Raw genomic sequence first — 14,253 nt, forward strand, 5'->3', positions numbered from 1 at the left:
TCTGCTTCCAAGGATCCTGGTTTTGTAGGTAACATCCACTTGAACAACAGCTAGGAAAAGGAGAATTGTTGAAAACAATCTAAATTTCTTCACAACTCTTTCTATACCACATAAGCTTATGTGGCTTATCTCTGAGTTATTGCTGGAGCCCTTTCCTTCCACTTCTTGCAAATCAATGAAAGGGATATGAGGATATGGGATATGATTTCAGGAGACACGAGTTTTCCTATAAATTCCACTGTTAATCTGCATTACTCCGGGAAAATTTGCTGGCTTAGGTAGCCCTTAACATGAATGAAAGCACTGTTACCAATGAGTCCTAGCTTTGGTAAACCATAAATGACTGTGGTGGGTTTGAATCAATAACTAATTTCATTTTGTGGAGAGAGGACCTGCAGAGACTGTAAGCCTAATCCAAAATTTTGAAACAGGACGACTAGAGACAGGCTCTTTAATATCTATGAAGGGCTGGGGATCTCAGCTGTCGTTTCACAGATTTCTTTTAGAACCCCTATTTTCAAAGAGGGGTCAGAACTCATAAACTGTTTAGGTTTAAAATATGATGTGCAGCCTTCACCAGAAGCAGTGTTCTTCTCCACTCTTGACATGCCAGAAATGCGAATATTCCTTTTGAGCTGAAGGGATCCTCAGTGCTGTTTGCAAGGTCTGAACTTGCTTGTACATCAGCACCTTCTGGATCAGGTAAAGGAAGTGAGTTGAAGCTGCTCAGTTATTGAAACCCCAAGGTCCTCACCTTCCCAAACCCTTGCCACACCTTTCCAACTGGAAAGGATCATCAGCTCTCATGTTAAAAGCAAAGAGAAATGACTTCATTATGTGAAAAAAACCCACATTTTAAGACTGTTTGTGTGTAGGTAACTCACTTCTGTAACTGGTTTCACATCCACACTAGCTTGTTTTACTACTTATTTTCCCAGGGAGCAGCAGAAACATTTAAAATCCAGGATGTTTGAAGAGTGGTATTCTCTCAGACAGGTACTCTATGAAACCAGTTTTACCATTTTGCCTTTTCAAAGGTAAGTAAGTACGTCCAGGGTGTTGTCTGATGCTCTGGTTCTTGTGAGGACAACACAGGAAAGGGGATACATTTATGCATCTGCACCACAAAATTCCTGAGTTTAGGAGACTATTCACAGGTATTAAACTGACAAAGAAAATTGGTCAAATGAAAAGACTGCATATTAATAACTTTGAATGGGGCTTGCTAGGAAAGGCCATAAGCAGGCCAATAGACCACTGGCTGACAAGCTTTCCTCTTAGTCTTACCCAGAATTCAGTGAAGAGGCCTATTTTTTCATTTTTTGTTGTGTTCTAAATTGAACTTCTCAACTTAAGTCTTCCCCCAAGACTCCCTCAGAGAACTGCACTCAGGTGCAGGTACAGCCCTTTGACTTCCTCCTCCCCAGACAGAGAATTTGCCTTTTAAGCTGAATCAGTTTTAACTAGAGAGTGTGAACTCTTCCATGGGCAGAAAGGGAACATGGCAGAAAGGAGCTTTCCTGTCCAGATGCTTTTATGGTCCCACTTGCATCACCACCTTCATTTTGTGTGCTGTAAAGTTCATTTATTTCAAATTAGAAGAACAATACAGAAGATGTTCTTGTAAGTATCCTTCATACCTCAGAAACTTTGCTCTAGTTTATACACCACACTTTTGGCAGCAGAGACAAAAGCCAAATTAGAAAAAGCAGGAAAGACACACATATGGAAGCTGAGGTACTTAATGGCTTTGGGAAGAACAGAGATGTAGTAAATAAGAAACGGAGAAGAAGCAAAATGGAAGAACTGGACCAAGCTTTTAAATAGAAATTATGTGAAAAGACAGAGCAGAAACAAGCTGTATCATAGATGTTGCACCTCCCTTCAACTTTTCCTCAAGGACAATTGTGCCTCCCTGAATTGCTGTAATAGAACAGCAAACACAAAGAATGGAAGGCACTTACATCCTATGGCAGTGGAGGCACACAAATTACACAGAAAGGTGTGAGTGCTCTGGGAGCATTATGAGCCTTCATAAAACAGGGCTACATAATGCCACCAAAATTAATGAAATGAACTGGTAAAACCAGCATCAAACAGGGCTCCAGGTACAAGGCTTGAGACACTGACTTATCCAATTCAATTTAATATGAAAAGAAGGATTCAGTTCTGGAATCTCATAGTTTGACAGATGCAAACAACAGATAATTCCCCATAGCTCATAATCATGCAAAAAATATTTCCACTGCTGCTTTGAACTTTTGAGCTGTACTTTTTGTACCTATGTGGGAGACAATCCTAGGAAGGGCTGAACATCTTTAGGTTGCATTGTCTTCAGATGAATCCATAAATTAACTTTTGTTACACTGTAAATAAAATTTATTGTACCATCATATAATTTAAAACCTGTTACAATTCAATATCATAATACATACGAGGAGTGAGTGAACTTACATTTGTGGATTTGGTATTTGATAGAAAAATTATGCTATAAAATTAGTTTTCCACTGAAGAATGTTCCAAAATTTCTTTAAAGACAGCTGGAAGCTTTTAAAGCTGGTATGGACCCTGTTGAAATAGATTTTTTTCTGAACACTTTCTTGTGATGCTCAAATATCCCCAGATAAAGATGCCAGAATTTGCTCTAAACTGTTTGAACACAGATTATTACAGTCCCTGCAAAGAGCTCTTCCGGCTATACCATGAATGAAAGCACAATCCCAGCTCAAACAGAAGTGGCTCTGACCTCAGTGTGACATTGTGTCTTCTCAGAAGTACTCTCTTCTGTTCCCCCAGCAGTCCTTCTTACAGCACTTCCTTGGCACTCCTGTGCAGAGATAGAGGAAGAAATTTTTAAAAGTCAGTTTGACGTTTAGAAAACAAGGAGTCATCCATACAATTGCTTTCAGTCCACCTGCCCATGGGGGAAAAAAAGCTGTCTTGATTTAGCTGAAAAATCTTAATGGAAAATGGGGCTCAAAGAACATCACTTTGGCTACAAAATGAGGCTCTCAGACACTAAGAATCACCAGAATGAAAGTGACTTGTGTGACACTCTGTATTTGAGTAGAGTCTGTAACTATATAACATAAATGGGTTTTCACAAGTCCCATGCTTCACTTAACACAGGCATGGACAAAACTCACTTAAGACTTAAGTTTTTATTATCGTCTTTGTTTGAGTTACAAAGAAGAGGGAATTAGCAACTGTGTCAGGCACCAAAAGAGCCCAGAGAACTGGGGGCAGACTGGTGGGGAATTGCACAGCCCGTGCTCCCCTGCCAGCAGCCAGCCATTGCAGAACCTATGGCTTCTTTTGGGTACCACTAGATTTCTAGGAGGAAAGAATCTCCTGCTGTTTCTCAGCCTGGCAAACTGACAGGAGCTCAGTTCCTCACTTCTTCTTCATGCCTCTGAGGTTAACTCATCTTTCTTTTAGGTTCTTATCCCCTCACTCTTTCCAAATCCATCTGTCTCCAACCTATTTTCATCTGGAGATGATGTTCCTGCCGACAGTCTCCTGTGTCTGTCCTGATCATCAGACACCAGTCACACAAACTAAGAGGCATTAGGGGTATGTCAATGTCAAGCTCCCAGTTAAACCTAAAAAGAAGGCAACAAGTGGCAGAATGTCTTCAGCCCTGGGTGTACACACCCTGGTCTCAGTTCAATGCAAGATCTTCATTAAAACTTTGGAAATAACAAACATTCAGGTTTAACATGGGTGGTATCTCTGGAGGGAGAGGAATTTGTCATTACTAAGAGGGTTTTGTTACCTTTGTGACATATGAATACAGTGATGTAGCTTTTCATTTACAACATGAGACATGAAAACCTTGAAATAATATTTCAATTGCCAGCATCATCTAGTTCCAGCTTCTCTGAAGTCCAATTCATTTCCACAAAAAGGATTGTTATTAATAAAGTAGAGATCTCATTGACTTCAGCTGAATTCAGCCTCAATGAGATGAGACATGAGATGGAGGAGCAAATCTCTCTCCCCAGAGAAAGTAACAGTATAAATAAAAGGGACACTAAATGAGAGAAACTGCAAAAAAAGAAAGTATGAAAATGAAAAAAACACAATTAGACTGAGATTAGTTTTTAGGGAGTGGTCAGAGCTGCTACTTGTCTCTGTTTAAGAAACACGGAATCTTTTGTTTCAGTATTCAGTGATTATCTGTAACATGTAGCAGCTAAAGCACACATCATGGCCACAGGGAGTGTGGGATATGGTAGTGCAGACGGATACCAAGTCTGGTAGCTGAGTAGCGTCTTTCATCACAAGGAAAGGCAAAATAAGTACTTAGCACAAGTAGTTTTGCTCCATTCCCTATATTCTTCATGTATTACTACACCAGGAAGCAGCAGCTGTCACTTATTTTTACTTGTGATCCTACAACAGTTTTTCACCGTAGGCTTTTTATATCTGGAAGTGGCTCCAAAGTGGGTCCACATAATTCATAAAGAGAGGAGACACTGTTCTGAGTAAAAAGTGACTCCTCTGCTCTTCTCACCTTAGACTGCACAAAGCATACCAGATCTGCAATTAATGGAGCTCAGGGATAAACTGATTGCAAACACATCATGCATAGGCATTATTGGATTTTTAAAGCTTAGTCTTTTGCTAATTCAAGAACACAAATAACTAATTGTACTGTTTCTAGCTCAGATTACGTCTGAGAATGGATCTTGGGGCAATTGGGAAAGAACATGGCCTTTGCTTTTATTGTGGGAAGCATTCCCTAAGCATAATGCCATTAGAAATGGCTGAAGGGGATTGCATCTGGTTAGGGAGGAAGTTACAAGTATAATAATTAGCATAGAATTATCTGCTCTCATCCCGAGCCAGGCAAGCCCATCACATTCCTTTTCCCAGCTGCCCTCTGGTGGAAGGTTCTGCAGAACAGCCTCGAAAAGGAAAATCTTGGTGCTAGTTGTGTCAACTTGTGATTTAAGCCAGGAAGGATCAAATTAGGATGAACAAACCCAGAGCAGATGCCCCCTGCCCAGAGGCAGGAGAGCTTTTTGAGACTGAGCTAGAGTGGTTGACACCTCTTCAGCACAGCAGCTCTCTTCATGTGGTCACCGGCTTTCTGACAAGTGGGTTTCAGCGCTTGCTGTATTTATGTTCAGTACTTCTAAAACTGACCAGGATTGTGTTTGCAATACCTTAAAGTAAGGTCTCCATATTAATCAGAGAGGGGTCCTCTAGTTGTAGTTACTATAATAATTAAATAATTTTTTTATTACTGCCTTCTCTCTGAGTTTAGCTACATGCTTGGCACTATTTTATCTCCAGAGAGACCAGTGGAATCTTTAACTGGGCAGCTCCATGCTTGGTGCCCTATGCTCGAGTCACTCACCAGTCCATCCCCAACTCTGCACACAGGTGATGGCTGTGGGGTCATGTCTCAGGAAGCCCACTGAGCTTCTCACAGAAGCTCAGTCCATGACAGAGGAAATGACAAAGCCCAGGATAGAAACCCTGCCCAGGGGCATGCCTGCAGGCAAAACTCATGGCCATGCAAGGTGAAGGGGTGAGCACTCAGGACAGCAAGGACAGGTAAGAAAGCAATAGGCTCAAACATGGCACACAAACATTCGAGGGGCTGGGCTGTATGGGGAGGGAAGTAATTTCTTCCTTCCCCTCATCCCCACAGAAAGAAAGAACCAAGACTAAGCAAGACAGAGGAAAAGACCCAGCAGTAAGGGGGCAGCTCAAATGGCACTCACTGTGAGAAGGGATCCTTCAGTGGGATCCCCCTTCTCCAAATCCGCTGCCCACCATCACATCCTACTGGAATCAAGATGAATCCTGATGTACCCTCCCAGGGTGGACCCAGCCAGGACAGCCCATTGGCAGAGTCTGCCCTGCTCCTCTACTTCCCTGGAGAAACACCCAAGAGATTGGTGGGAACTAGGTGCCTTGTTTTTGCTATGCAAAGCAAAAGGGAGAAAAAAGGGACACTGTTGGCCACACATGTGGCTCCATCTTGGTTCTTTAACTGCTGTGGATGGGAGAACATTGGAAGCTGGGGTAAGGGTGTGGGAATAGTCTTGGGGCACTCAGTGAGGAGCTGTCACTTTAGGGTCCTACCATGGTGCTGCCAGAGGTGCTGTGCTCCTGAAGAAACTGCTGGGGCCAAGACCTGGACCAGGTTTTAGTGCCTGTGGCTTTGCAGCAGCAGGGATAGAGGCTTGGGCCAGAGTTTTACCCAATGAATGAGATTTGCATATGTCAAAATGACCTCATATCCAGGCTTCCTCCTGCTTAGCCAAGGCACAGGCTGTTGGAGTGTTCTAGTGTATTTTACCACTGTTGCATCTTAAAAATGGGACGTTACGCTGTATGTGTTTATTGGGGGACAGAAAGACTGCCAGAATAAAGAGACAGGTCAGTGTTTAGTTTTGAAGATGGAGAGCCTGGTTTGCACAGCCGCAGCTCCTGTCCTGTGTCCTGGTGGTGCCCTGTCCTCCCCCTGCACCACCACAAAGCCCTGAACTGTGCTGGGAACTGGGGTCCTAAAGCTCCCTTCTGTACCTACACCAAAAATGTATAAAAGGAGCACCACATCTCCTCTCTTTATGAAGGGTGTGGAGCCACTTTGGCATCAAGACATAAAATGCTTGCAATGAGGCTCACCAGCAAAAAGTAACACAGTTCCTATGTGTTTACACAATTCTATACAAGTGGATGGGTGGAGCCATGTGGAGCTGAGAGGTCAGGCCCAGCTTGGGAAGTGGGGCTGTGAGGTGTGGGCTGCAGCACCCTCTGTGTTGTTGGCCACTCTACAGCCTCTTCCCACCACACACATTTATGTGCATGACGAGTGTTCTTGCAGCCTTTGAGTGCGGGACAGATAATGAGTTCAAAACTCAGCATTAGCTCACAATTTCTTCCATGACTCTCCCAGTCACACACACATATTCCTGGGTTACCTGACTGCCCTTCTTGCACAGACAGAGCTAATAACACTGACCCAGAGCTGCTTCCCTCGGCAGGAACCACTTGTGTCACCTGTGCTCTGGATCAGCAGGGACACTCTGCACTTGGCCTGCTTAGCTTTAACAGAGGGGAAGAGCAATTTCCAAGCCATACTCCTGGGGCTTTCTCTCAACTGAAAACAAGCAGTTCCACACTGACCTGGCCCCTCCACCCAACAGCACTGGTGCTTAACAGTCTCTGGACCTTTAACAGTTCCCTGGGTGCTTCCACACTCACCTCCCCAAACACATGGAGCCTGGTTGGGGCTGTGGGTAGGGCTTTGTTTTCTTGCCCATGTGGTTTACAGAGCTGCCTTTCTTTGCTCCTTTGCATTTGCAGGCACTGGGAATCCCTGGGGTTATGAGTGGCGTGGGAGTTTCAATGAGAAAGATTTACTGTAGAGATAAAAGAATCCTGTTTGACATCACAGACTCTCATGATGATTTTCAGTAGTATTTCTTCATTATTTAAGTTGTACTTGGACATTTTTCATAGAGAATGATTTCTAGTCCATTACTTTTATAAAGGATTTCAAGAAATCTCTCTTGAGATGTAAAATACATATGGAAATTTATCAATGAAGATATAAATCCTATATTTGGCTGCCATGCCTTCTGTCCATCTAGAGATGGGATGAGGATGTCAGATTTGGTTCTTTAAAAAGCTTTTCAACTACAGTGTGAGGTGATAAATACACTTAGTGGTTTGAATTATTTCAGTTTTTTATATTGGTATTATACGGAGAGGTTTCAGGTAAGCCGCACCTAGGCATTGACACAAACCTTTTTAAATTTACACACACTATTCTGTAACATATCAACAAAATTCCCAGACGCGTAAAGCCTTTAGACCACAAACAAGGCAAGAGCACCAAGAAAGGAAAGCATATTTTTCACCACATGTTTTCAGCAGAATCAAAGGGCATGACTCAGTTTCCCTTTAGTCCTTGGGAGCACAAAGGACCCTGGTTTGCAAGCTGGGCAATAAAACAGCCTCCAGTCCCACACTCACAGCACCACCACAATGAGCCCTTCATTAGTTGCCACTTCCCGTCAAACTGTTAAAGGGGACACAGGTTTACCAAACAGCTAATCCTTGATAATGAAAGGTTTCCAACAAAGCTGCCTTTCCAGGGAGTCTGGGCACTTTCACATTAGCAAGAAGTGAATAGACAAAGTGGTTCAGGAAACATGCCAAACAGTAGCTCATGCATTGAAACACAAAAGCCTGCAGTCTTCAGGGAGCTAAAGAAAAATTACAGTAGTGTTTTGCGTTCTTTCTTGTCATCATAATTACTTTCTCCTTCACTTTCTTTCATACTATTTAATGAATAGTCTTCCAACTACAAAATATACACACTTGTCTCTTAAATTTCACTTGCAAATACAAATCACTTTCTGCAGTACCTTATCCCACTCTCCATGCTAGCCAGGTTCCCTCTTTTTTGCTGTGGGCCTCTTCTGGATGTATGCCACTTTTCTAACTATCGTCCCTATGCAACTGTAACATTATTGACTGCCACCCCTTCATTTCCTCAGGGTTTTGTTGTAATTTGGTATTCAACAAGTCAACAATTGGATCTTTTCCTCCTGGGGTCTATTTTAAGGCGCCCTTGTTTAGTCAGATGCAATTAGGCATTTAAGATCCAAGATAAGTATTTTTCCTTTAAAATTGTAAAAGCAATGCATATTTGGATTTAGGTAAAGAATGTCAGGATTAACATAAAAGTATGAAATATAAAGGTTATAGAAACAGCTTTTCTTTTTGGCAGAAGGTCATGGCAAAACAAATTTGGGGCAGCTGAAGAACTAGTTCACAAGGACAGAGGAGCTGTAGGGCGGACAAGATTGAGTATGGAAGCATGAGCTGTGTATAATCCTGAGTGCACAGTTGAGCCCTGGGAGAGACTGTTCCACTCTTGGTCACCTTCCCTGCAACTGGTCAAGGGAGCAGGAGAGCATAGCCTGTGTGCATTGTATCATCTCATAAAAGACAGCCAGATGCAGGAAGCAGTACTGGCCATTACTGACTTACCCATCTATCCCTTCATTTTTTCTCTCCAAGGGAGTATGAAGGTGCTGTTGACTTCACTGGGAGCACATTCTTGTGTGCATGGTTGGGCAGAGAAAGGGAGCTTGTTGGAAAGGAGATAACTGGTGTAACTCAGCACTGAAATGCTTGAGACAGAACTAGGCTGACACCTGATGGTTCAAGCTCAACTCAGAGGATGATTATGCTACTGCTCATGCTGGCTGCTGACAGACAACTCCACTTCCCGTGGCAGTCACTTTAGAGAAGGGGCTTTTATGTCAACACCCATCTGGCTATAACCAGTTTATATTCCAGCAGAATTAGGCAGATCACGATTTGAGCTCCCAAAGTCCCTCTCTAGAGTTCTTTCTAACGCCTGGGTGCCAGCAGCCAGCAGAGGGCAAGCTGCCCCCACTTCATTTCCTTCAAAAATATCTGAGCATTTTTGGAGATAGGTCTGAGGGAAGACTAATGCATCAGTGTTGGGAAAGAAAGATGAACCACAAACTGTCTCTCTAAATCAGGCTTCTGGAATATTTCAACCAAAATAGTCCTTTATCTTTCAAAAAACCATTCTTGTGAGACAAAGGTAACAAACCTTATCTTTTATTTTCTAAACTAAACCTTGCAGTGAAAGGGTACTGATGAAACCTGCTTGAAGCTACAGGTACTGGAGGTCAGTGCTCTCTGTGTGATGCACGAGAGGTTTCTGTGCTGAGTGACCAGCCATAACATGGTGCTGCTGAGGATGTGAGGCTTTGTCAGGAAGCACAGATATTTTGCCAAGAAAGCTCCAGCTTGAGAGGCAGGTGACTGAGGTGAGAGCCTGCTTTTGTAGCAGTTTGTTGAGCTCTGGGCTGAATTGGACCCACTGCCTGTAGGTGTACAGGCACATCTGTCAGCTCAGCCCCCACAGTGACATGGGCCTGCCCTCTCTGAGCAAGGGGGCAGCCAGCAGAGTGCACCACCCTGGCATCCAACCTGCTGCTTTGGGGGTGCAAAACTGTTCTGTACCATGTCCATCTCTGAGAGGCTCAACCTTATCAGCAACCACAAATGCATGTCTGCTTCCCTCATCTTTTTCCCAGAGCCTTATGAACTCCTCAGGTGAGTCTCACACGCTCGGCTGAGGTGCAGAGGAGCTGCTGAACCCTTTCCTTGTAGCTTCTGGAAAGTGCTTGGGACTGACATGCTGAAACTGAAAGAAGCCAGCACTTTTCAGCTCTACATCCCTTTCACTCCCACCCATGACCAGCATTTGGAAATAGTGGAATGTCTCTACTTCATGACAGAGATGTACAAAACAGAATTAGTGCTTTGACTGAAAATACAGGAGAGAGAAAACAGGGGTGCTCAGGCTGCTTGAGAACACCCCACATTCCAACCAAGATGAATATATCCTTGCCTTAAAAGTCCAAGGCAAATAAGTGAGACTTGGATCTCAATTCTTCTACAAGATTTCCTACTTCTGGAGGGAGCATATAAATAACTTTGAAGATGTAAGGACTATGTCTCAGCAAATAATGTAAAATAAGGATTACTATCAGAGCAGTGTGACTTCTATAGCCCTTGCAGCTATCTGAAGTTGACCATTTGCCATACTGGAGTCCTCTCTTCCTTGTTTATTTGTCACAGTAAAGTAATTGAACCAAAGAAGTTATATCATTTTCTCTCTTGGACTAAATGAATGGATAATCTTCATTTGCATTTGGCAGGCTAACACAGACCATTCACAAGCCTTGACAGAAATTGCATATAATGGTCTCGGTTTTGTTCAGCACCACTGTCCAAATGTTAAAAGAGTCTCTACACATTACACTCTTTTACTGAAAAACAAAAGCTAAACTGTAACTGAGGTTTCACATCTATGCAGCATCTCCATGCTCTGCTGTACAATAGCTTGTTCCCCAAGAGACAGAACTGATGAAGCCTGGTTTCCTACAGATTTTTGCCCCCTAATATATATACACTTTTTCACTACATCAGCTCTGTTCCAGAAATTCTGACTGACCAGTTGGGGCTTGTCATTAAAAACACACATTTGGAGAGTTCCCTTGGTAAAACCACTAATTTGAATATTCCTTTATTACTTAACTGCCAGTGTTTATAAAACTTGAAGAAAGCTTTAATAGTCTACTACCTCTCTTGTAAATTTGGTTAAAAACTGTCAATAGTCTCAAAAGGTATGTGCAAACAGATATAGACATCTCAACTGCCTCATTTCATTAGGAATTAAGCTAAAAACTTTCTAAAAAGTGATTTTTCAAGTTCTTCAGGACCGTAAAAGATGGTCCTTTGCCATTTCAGGAGTTGGAGTGTAAATTCTGACACTGGGTACAATTGCATTCCCCCACTGCCCATTTTGGGATAGTCAGGACTCCCAATAACCCACTCCTTTCACAGATGTGATGGCAGCAGAGGTTAAGTTTCCATGGATTGGTATGAACATAAGGACAGCAATATATCCATACCCTCCTGAGATGCAGATTTTGATAAAAGCTATTCCAATCCCACATGGGAAAAGAAAATTCTGCTAAACTCTGAGTACTCAAACATTTTCAATACGTGTCAATAAATTATTGGAAAGCTTGGCAGAGCAGAAAGTGATGAATAATGATCTGTTAAGTGCCTGTGTTGTGCCTAGTATGTGAATTAGAAAGGCTGGGCAGTGGCCATTTTCAATACATAATATTTTAATCTAGGTGCTGGAGAGAGAGAGCACTGGATCCTTAGGGATTCTCTTTGTCAAATAATTGAGGGAGTTAACTTTATACACCTTCAGATGTTTTCTGCAGTGTCTACTGCAAGGGCTCAGTCTGAATTCATTTTTTACACAGATACACTGCAGACATCAGCATGTAATGAAGAAACATCAACAAGGTCTAAAAAGTATGAGGATGCTCACCAGACACAGGCTTATTGCAGCAGAACCTTCCAGGTCAGGGCTGCAAAGTGGTGACATCAAATGTAATGCAAAATATTAACAATTCAATAGATCTAAGGCTCTTCTGAATTACTTTCTACCCTTCAAAATATTTTCATCTGGATGGTGATGATTAAGTTTTGTTTCCTCATGTATCTCCTGCAGTATACTAAACCAGAAATCTTTAATGGACTGTAAATCTGTGTTTGGAAAGCAGATACCTCTTTCTCTTTGCAATATAGAGTGAATAATTGCATAGATGGTAACTGAAACATTCTTGCTACAAACAATATAATATGATATTTCAAATATAATATGAAATGTGTGCTTTAGCAATTCGTCCTCCAAAGACTGAGCTCAGGTTTTCCTTATTATAATTTGAAGTACCTTATATATTTTTACATGCTGTCTACAGTACAAAGTCTCAGAAAATGTTTCTCCAGGAAAACCTGGTGAAAATAGTAGTTTGACAGCTTCATATATGCAACTTTTAAAGCAATATATCCTGCAGATTATTCATCTTAATTATGATCCTGAATTTGCCATAAGACATTCCAGTGGCAGCTAAGAGTGAGTATGAAATTACTCATCAATTTCACCTAACCAAGAAATTTATAGTATTTGTTTCCTCACTGTTCTGAATGCAATTCCTCTTCCCTGAATGCAGACCAATTTTAGTTTTATTTTAAAGGGAAACTGACTGATATTCTTGTATCACTGCGTCAACAGGTAGAAATTGTAGGATCATGTACAGTGCAGTCACACTGCTCAGCATCCTGACTTGCCACTTAAGTTCAAAACTAGTGGACAAATTCAGATTTTAAATCATACTGGATCAGGTAGAGTACCTGATGGGAGTACAACTTTCACTTTGTGAAGGAGACCTTTCACTTTGTCACCTGAAGAAAGACAGGAACTGAGTTCAAGCAGAGAGAAAATTACTTTTGTGTCCCAGGCTAGCACAGCACTGAGGGGATGAGGGATCATTAAGCCATGCACTTTGCCCCCACTGAGGGACACTGCAATGGAAAGGTGAACAAGCTGCACCTCCACAATTCTGCTACAAACTCTAGAGAGTGAGAAGACCACCATCATAAGCTGCCATCTCCCAGGAAGAAATCCTCCTTCTGAGCATCCCAGGGCTCTTTATATGGTGCCTAGCACAGCCACATGTGGAAGAGGTTTTACAGTGACTTCTGTGAGCTGGAGAGAAGTTTGATAAGAGGATCCATGTTTACCCCTGAAAGAATTTCCTACCAAGGTTGTTGACACAGAAACCAAGAAAAAAAGAAGGATAAACAAGAGACACCTGCAACTGCCTATCTCAATAAACGTTTTGTTTTCTCTTGTGACCAGTGAGTAAACTTGTGAGCTTTGTAAAAATGTATAAAAAGCATGCATGCTGTAATAAAAACAGTTTGAAGCCTTCTGACAAGGAAGTGTTTTGCTTTGTACTGTCTCTGTCTCAGCTATGACAGCCACAGACAGATATGTCAACACTGATGTGAAGTGGGGATGTTGAAATGCATTTTACCCCCATTCTGAACCAGGAGGAGCTCCTGGGTTCAGGAGGAGCACCCTGAGCAGCAGCTCCTGTTTGCATACACAGTGACAAGGAGGAGCAGGTCCCGAATGGCTGCAGGAAGCCAGAGCAGCAATGTGGGAAGGGAGCAGCTCCGTGCTGCCCTCAGGCAAACCCCTTGTCCTCACTGGCCAGGAGCCCAGCAGTTTACAAGCCAGTTTCTATAGAAAGTGATTCTCTGCACCAGGCAGGCAAAGAGGGCACTGTACAGGAGCAGTTCTAACAAAAAAGGAGGCGACAGTGATGCAAGCTCAAATGTCATGCTGTAAACAGGGGCTCACTGTTGAACACATCTGCCTTTTATCTGCTGCTTGCAATGGATGCCAAGGAAAAGCCTGGGTCTGAGTCAATCCAGACTGAGAATAGCTATAGGAAACAACATTGTGGTTTTCTTTCAATCTTTGGGATCCATTAATTCCTAAAATAAAGGATAGACAATATATGAGTGTTAGGTTATCTGTATTCAGTTCCTTGTTCTGCCTTAGACTTGCTGAATGACCTTGAGCAAATAATTCACTGTATTCACTTCTCATTCTCCTTTTGCTACCTCACAAAAAGATATGGGAAGACTGAATGCATGGAGAAGGCACTCAGACACCATGGTGATAAATTCTATACAAAAAAACTTCCCACAACTCTATACAAAGAAGTACAGGCATATTTAAAGGAAAAGATAATGTTGTCCTGATCCTCCATAAACTATGTGCTTTCCTGAACTTTGAGAAATGCA

General features: G+C 42.3%; 1 protein-coding gene across 1 annotated transcript in view; it reads right to left on the minus strand.

Annotated features, from left to right (window-relative positions):
- ARHGEF4 (Rho guanine nucleotide exchange factor 4) overlaps positions 1–14,253 on the minus strand; it is a 219,940-nt gene that overhangs the window by 186,876 nt on the left and 18,811 nt on the right. The window contains exon 3 of the mRNA XM_039728062.1: positions 2,747–2,827. Within this exon, the coding sequence (XP_039583996.1) occupies positions 2,747–2,827 (81 nt within the window). The remainder of the gene's footprint in view (positions 1–2,746; positions 2,828–14,253) is intronic.

The sequence above is a fragment of the Passer montanus genome, unplaced genomic scaffold, assembly GCF_014805655.1.
Source record: "Passer montanus isolate IOZ18808 unplaced genomic scaffold, ASM1480565v1 scaffold63, whole genome shotgun sequence".
NCBI classification, from domain to species: domain Eukaryota; kingdom Metazoa; phylum Chordata; class Aves; order Passeriformes; family Passeridae; genus Passer; species Passer montanus.